The 7,792-nt window shown below is 39.2% G+C and overlaps 1 protein-coding gene across 1 annotated transcript; it reads left to right on the top strand.

The window, feature by feature from the left end:
• Positions 1-423: 423 nt before the first annotated feature.
• Positions 424-3,683, top strand: LOC141776673 (odorant receptor 131-2-like). The gene is made up of 2 exons (XM_074650419.1): positions 424-531; positions 2,868-3,683. Exon 2 carries the CDS (start codon positions 2,907-2,909, stop codon positions 3,681-3,683), a length of 777 nt encoding a protein of 258 aa, XP_074506520.1. The 5' UTR covers positions 424-531; positions 2,868-2,906.
• Positions 3,684-7,792: the final 4,109 nt, after the last annotated feature.

Raw genomic sequence — 7,792 nt, 5'->3', positions numbered from 1 at the left:
CCGCTTCACATGACCTATTGACCTCATAATGTGACTAAATTAAAGCCTGGTCTGGTAACCAAATAGTACGCCTCAAAGAGAGATGTCACTTTGTGTCATGGACATGTTTCTATCTCCTCATTCACAGATGTGATAACAGATAAAAGATTATAATCGTCTTTGTCAGCTCAGCTCATATTCACAGAAACATATGAATATTAACTGATGTGTAAGAATTTCAACAACATTTGTCAAATGCTTTCTAAGTGTGGTGAGAGTGAGGCGGGGGAGGGTTTACATGCCTGTTCGTGGACATAACATCTACCGAATATGAATATTATCTGAACCATCATTTATTGTGTTTCTATCAGCTGATCTTTGTGTTTAAGAGTTCTATTTCTGTCTCTTTGGCTCCCTCTACGGTCGGATCAGTTCACACTCGTCAGAGACACCTTCACCACAGCGTTTGTGAAGAACCTGATCGTGGTTCTGGTCTGGCTCATCCTCAGTTACATCAACGGCAGCTTGGTTGCCACCTTTTTCAGACACCAGGTAGGTACACATTAACTCACACACACTCGATCAATCATTCCAGTAGTTTATAAAAATCCTTCCAGCTTTTTAAATGGGAGGATTTTCTCTTTTATATCATAGTCAGTTTTATATTTATCTTAAATTTATATATCCAAAGCGATTTGAAGATGTCACCATGGGCTCTGGGAAAATGTGAGAATGTGAACTATTTTCTCAATACGGCAAAGACTAAGACATTAAATTTAATGCCAAAAAGAGCAATGTGATGATAGTCAGAAGTAGAGAAGATAAATAAATAGTTCTTCCTGTGTTTGACTTGTGCGATATTCCTCTCATGACATGCAAGGAAATAAAATACCTTGGCCATTTTCTCACTGATGATTGGAATGATGACAGAGATACTGTATCTATCAACAGTGCTGTAAACTACATGCTCAGGCAAATAAATGTTGCTTCGTAAGTTCAGTATGTGTTCTGTAAATGTAAAATGTTCATTATTTAGAGCTTTCTGCATGCCTTTGTACACAGCTCATCTTTGGTTTAGCTACAAGAAAAGTAGTATGCGAAGGCTCATATAGTGGCTTACAATGATGCAATGAGGTTTTTGCCTCGGGTTCCCAGATGGCAGTAGTGCCAGTCAATTGTTTGTGTCCTCTGGTATTCCTACATGTGAGGCACTTTTAAGACATGTACATATACATGTATAATTAGGGCCCGAGCACCGACAACGTCGGGCCAGCGAAGACCCTATTGAAACTGTAAGGTTTCTTCTTTTTCTCCTCCCAAATTAATCGCCTTCTTGAGGCTTTAACATGCTCAAAATGTTGTTAAACTTGGCAAACTTAGCAGACGCGGTGAAAAAATGTATATTTTAAGGGTTTCGGGCTTTGCTATTGCAAAATGGCTCACTAGCGCCCCTTGGAAAGTTGGAAAAATTGAGCCCCTCACTCCGATTTCACCTACATGTATGAAATTTGGCAGACAGATTAAACATGTGGAGACACACAAAAAAGCCTCTTGGAGGAATGCCCAAAACTCAACAGGAAATCAGACATTTTTAATTTAATGTGCGATTTTTGCCCATTTTTAGCATTTTATAGGCCCGGTAATTTAACAAACTCCTCTTACAGATGTATTCAGATTGACTTGGTCAGGACCATCTTCAGCCCTTGAGGATGAAAAGTTATTCAAATGGTGAGTTTTCACTGAACGACCTGATGGTGGCGTGGCGGCCATTTTGAGCCATTCGCCATGAAACAGGAAGTTGTTGTAACTCAACTGTACATAGTCCGATCTGCCCCAAATTTCTCAGGCATGATAAGGGTCCAGTCCTGAGGACATTTACATGTCAATATATATTCATAGCCCCGCCCCAAGATGTTAGCCACAACCCCTTTCATAACTCGTGAACCGTTTGTCGTAGAGTCTTTTGTCAGGCGTCATTGCGCTCATCAGAGTTCCGGGTTCATTGTGCCTGGCAGCGACAGTCGGCATCCCACCAGTACCCCCGACGCGCGAGGCCCCGTCCATTGCTACTCACAGCTTTAACTTTATTTGTTGCTTGGATGAGTCAGAGAACAGCATCACAGAGGCTTTAACCAGCCCGAGCAAGAGCAGCACTCAGTACTCATCCAGGCTCAGAAAATACTGGCGAGATAGCCTACATATGAATTGAATGATGAATTGCTGTGGTCTTATCTTGTATGTTTTTGTTTCTCTTTTCTTTTATTGCTATGGGTGTCTGAAATAAAGTTTGAATTGAAACTCATGTTTACAATGTTTACTGAGGTAATAAATCAAGAGAGAAGTAGGCTCATTTTTCTCATAGACTTCTATACAACCAGAGGAGTCACCCCCTGCTGGCTGATAGACAGAATGCAGGTTTAAGGTTCTCACATATAGAATATTGATAAGTTACTGCTTCATGGAGGCATTTATTAAATGCACGTTTCCAGTAAATATGGCTTCTTGTGCTGTACTTTCAGGTAGAAAATGCCACAGAGCTGCTGGCTGTGCTACAGATCAGAAAAAAACATTTATTCGTTTTTTATTTTTGCCTATTTTACAATTAATTGATTAATCAAGAAAATCACTGTCAGATTAACTGTTAATGACAATAATTGTTAGTTGCAGCCCTACTTATGTTTGTTTCATCACACATTTGTTAATCACGCTTCATACTTTACTGAGGATTCTGTCTTTGCCCTCATATCAACACAGCACGTTGATCAACAATTATTATTAATAATTCACTATCAGGATGAAGGCTTTTCCTCCAGGACTCCACTCACTAACACCAACCAGCTGCTGTTTCATCCTCTAACTACAGTTTTCACTCCTTTATCTTCCTCCAGGCTTTTTATGAAGACCCTCGCTACATCCTCTTCATCCACATGGTGATCAATGACGGCATCCAGCTGACCGTCACCATCACGCTGTTCGTCCTCAGCTACATCTTCTACAAGATTAACGTCTCTTTCTGCTGCTTCTTCATCCTGGTGGCGGTCTTCACCACCAGAAACACACCGGTCAACCTAGCCAGCATGGCCATAGAGCGCTACATTGCCATTTGCGAGCCTCTGCGCCACTCCCAGATCTGCACGGTGAGGAGGACTTACATCGTCATCGGGTTGATTTGGTTTATAAGTGTGGCTCCGGATATCACAGATTTGTTTGTGACGCTAGCAACAGAGTCCCTGAGCTTCTTTCACGAGTCGGTGTTCTGCTTGAGGCAGAATGTGTTCAAAGACCCGATCCTGGCCTACAAAAGACAAGTCTTTGACATCATCTACTTCTCCTGTGTGTTCCTGACTCTGGTCTTCACCTACTTGAGGATCCTGTTTGCAGCCCGGGCCCTCTCCACGGAGAAGATGTCGGCCCAGAGAGCCAGGAACACCATCCTGATCCACGGGGCCCAGCTGGCCATGTGCATGCTCTCCTACATATCCCCCAGCGTGGAGATCATTCTGCGGCTCATCTTCCCCGGCCGGATCCTAGAAATCAGATTCGCAAACTACCTGATCGTCTACATCCTGCCCCGCTTCATGAGCCAAATAATCTACGGCGTCAGAGACAAAAAGTTCAGGAAGTACCTCAAGTTGTACCTTCTGGGCTGCAGGTGCAGGGTCAAACTGCAGAGAGTGGCCCCCCCGGCCAAAGAGGACATGTAATAGATTACATAGTGAGAGGGTTTGGGTGAAAATATTCACTCTTTGATTTGTAATTTTTGTAGATTACTGTAAAGAAAATATAATCATTGAATTTATAGAGTCACAATAAAGGGGATGAAAATACAACGGTCCTGTCAACCTACACAAAGAGAATCATCCCATTTCATCTTAATGAGTCCGTAAACTTTCAGACCAACTGAAGTGACTGGAACAAAATGTGAAACTTTTTAAGCTGCCGTCTTGGCCTGGACTCCATTGAATCCCAAGATTACAGTTTTTCTCGATTGTTTACACACATTTTCTGAAAGCATGCCTCATACTCTCAGAACTCTACACACAAATCAAAAAACACACATACAATGGGCAAAACCCCTCAATTCTCCTGCAAAATGAAACTTTACATTCAAAACAATGTTATTTCTTCTCAAAATGGTATTTTGTTTTCAAATGACACACACAAACCATCATATGAATAGACATTTATAAGAACCAGTTGAACACTGATGTGCTCAATGTAAAACACTATGATGAATGAAAACACTTCTTCTCCATTCATCATGATGACTTAGGCCTTTTTTTTGTTCAGTGTTACACTTACTACAGACAGTACATACATAAGTGTGTTGTAAAATATTTTAGAATATTGTTTTTATACTCAGAACACACAAATACACGGTAACAAATATATTTTATTTCCCCCACAAAAACAATGTACACAGTGAACATCCCAACCAACACAAAGTTGCACATACAGTGGTCTACATACAAAACAACAGAGGAATTTACTGTATACAGTTACTGTAAAAAAAACGGGAAAAAAAACTATGCTGCATCCTCTCTTCTGTTTCGGTCTGGCCACAGCACCTCATCCACATCACAAGCAATGTTTGCCCTTTTATGCTAAAGCTCTGATTGCTAATTGTAACACTGTGTGACAGGTGTTTGCCCATGTGATGAGTCAGTGTGCATAGTAGGGCAATTGACTTTAGAATTTTGAATGACAGTGTGTTCCTTGTGAAAACGAGATTTTCTTCATGAAAATTGTGCCAAATGCAGAGAATTGTGTGTAGTGTTTTGAAAAAAGTGTGTTTTAGAACTGCAATTTGAGTGTAAAGCAGGAATTGTGCTTGTAGTTTAGCAGAATTGGTTCAGGGGGTTGGTGCATGAGTTACATGTTGTGGTCATTGTGTGTCAAGTACCAGTATTTGTGTGTAAACAATTGAGAAAAACTGTAATATCCTGGTAAAATAAATAAACAAATAATTCTTGACAACATGAATGTTTTGTGACAGCATTAACATCGGGATAGATAGAGCCGACACATTCTCCATCTCTGTGATTATAACTGAGGCCATATTTGGGAATAGATAAATATCTTATTTCTGGTACCGTGACATCCCTAGCTATCGCCATGTTGGTTTTTGGTTATCTCCATGTTGGTTTTTCTGGCGACACCATCCCTAGCTATCGCTATGTTTTTGGCCGTCACCATCTTGGTATTTGGCCGTCGCCATGTTGGTATTTGGCCATAATTAGTTATAATTAACTTTGATGAAGTGAAAACACACTGTGAAAGGGTTAAAGTTGTAAGACTAAAACACGGACAACTCCCAGACCGGACAACGCCGTGGTAGCGACCTGTCAATCACAAGGTAGCCACGCCCTAAAGCATCCCCTGCTTTATGGTCTATTTGACTCTAAATGGGACCATCATTTACTAAATGAACATCATGCTGTATTGAAGAAGACTTGAAACTAGCGATTGAGACCATAAACTCATGCTAAAGGTTAACTTTTATGCAATAAAATGATTTAAGTAATTATCAATATACAATTTCCTTGTCTACAAATCATAAGGAAAAGACAGCTGGAGACAAAGTGATCCTCTGCTTTAACATACAGACCCCTCCGCTTCATCATTGGATGAAAATGTACTGTTCACATAGGCCCAGCACACAGCACTGTTGGATACAAGAACTGAAAACTCTTCCAGATGTTCATTCTAGGGATGCTCCCTCTCAGTCAATGAGTCAACTAATCGGTCATTTTTGGTCTTAGTCCACTGAAATTTCTTTAGTCGATTAGTTGTTTTTTATGCTTTTTTCATGCTGAATAACTTATTTCTAAGAAACTTATGAGCACATCTGTGGTGTGATTCTTTGTGGAGAAACTCAGCTTTAACAAATTAACTAGTCGACAAAATCACAAGAGTGTTAGTTGACTCTCTTTGGTTGACGGACAATTCTTTCATAGCTGAAACTCAATTTCTACAAATCAATATTTTCTAAATATTAATACTGAAATTAAAGATAAAATAAAATGATGAGAGCACCAAAAAATTTATGGCATGTTGGCCTGAACTCAAATAATACTGATGTTAATTATGTTAATTATGTTAATCAACGGGTCACTCTACAGATTAACTACCTTAGGGATCAATGCTCGTTACAGGCATCCACAACATAACACACACACACACAGCACGCACGCACGCACGCACGCACGCACGCACGCACGCACGCACGCACACAAACACACACACACACACACACAGAAGCATCAATACAAATCCTTATATAAGAGACGACCGGCTGCTGGAGGAGTCAGTGACTCAACAGGTGAGAGAGGCTCAGTCATCAATCGGTTTATTATAATATTAATCATTATTATTTACATCTGTTGTTTTCAAAGTTTATGATACGGCTGATAATAAAAAGGTGTTTCTTCCTTCTTTAAATGATTTTTAAATGTAGAATATGTTAATCTGAATGCCTCAACAGTTAAACTGGATCATTATTTTAATGTCATATGATATTGTGGTTTAGTGCGTTTTTAATTTCCATTACAGACGACAGAGTGAATATTCACGAGCTGCTGAATGAAGTAGGTCTGTATAAGGTTTGTTGTGTATTATAGTATTTCTAATAGTACACATATTAATGAGTCATCACATTAATTTTAACCTGACTTAGATGTTCTATATTCTTATAATAATGAATTAAACTAAATTATGTTACTGCTACTTTTTCAAAATAAAAGCCTCAAAGCTGGAACCAAATGTGGAAAATCAGCATCCAGATTATCTCTGTGTTTTATTTGTGTACATTATCAGAGAGGATCAACTAAAATGTTTATAACTTCTTTATATTTCCGTCTGAATGTTGCTTTCTTTCTGTGACCGTCCTGCAGATTTCAGAGCTTCCTTTTAAAACCCAGTGAGCCATGAAGTCCTGACAGAGTGAATGGGATACCTGTGGCTGTAGGTGTGTACAGATTAGGATGTATTTATATCTATTATTACAAAGTACGGCAATATAGCTGTCAGGGCTGGGCAATATATCAATAATATATCAATATCGTGATATGAGACTAGATACCGTCTTAGATTTTGGATATGGTAATATGGCATACATGTTGTCTTTTCCTGGTTTTGAAGGCTGCATTACAGTAAAGTGATGGAGTTGATGTTATTTTCTGAACTTGACTGAACCAGACTGTTCTGTCTGTTCTTTTATTTACCCACTTAGCCATTATATCCACATTACTGATGATTATTTATCAAAATATCATTGTGTGAATATTGTGTGAAAGCACCAATAGTCAATCATCCAATATTGATATTGATATATTTGTTAAAAAAATATTGTGATATTTAATTTTCTCCATATCGCCCAGCCTTAATAGCTGTGTATTTTTATCATGATTTTTCTCCAGTGACTGTGTATAACAAAAAATTATCAATTTCAGCTGTTCATGCACTCGTCTATATTCCTTATACTGCTGGCTAAGGATACAAGATGTTATAAATATTACATTTATCAACCCATGTACTCTGATGTGTGCAGACGTTTGAAAATATGTGCCTTGTAGTGGATCTTATAATTGTTTGGTATTTAATATCTAATTATCATGAAGTCAAACTAGAGTGTTATGAATAAAACAGTTTGTATTTGTCTGTAAAACATCAGATTTGATTTGTTTGTGCTCCTTCAGATTGTGAGGAGGAGATGTTGGTGATGCTCAACTCGACCTCCTCCGGCCCTCTGGACCTGCTGATGAGTAACAGCAGCTCTACGCTGCCGGGGGGCGCTGTGGCGGGCTCTAAAGAC

Source organism: Sebastes fasciatus, chromosome 1 (assembly GCF_043250625.1).
Source record: "Sebastes fasciatus isolate fSebFas1 chromosome 1, fSebFas1.pri, whole genome shotgun sequence".
Lineage (NCBI taxonomy): Eukaryota > Metazoa > Chordata > Actinopteri > Perciformes > Sebastidae > Sebastes > Sebastes fasciatus.
The sequence above is the reverse complement of the archived record's forward strand: the minus strand, read 5'-3'. Positions and strand labels throughout refer to the sequence as shown.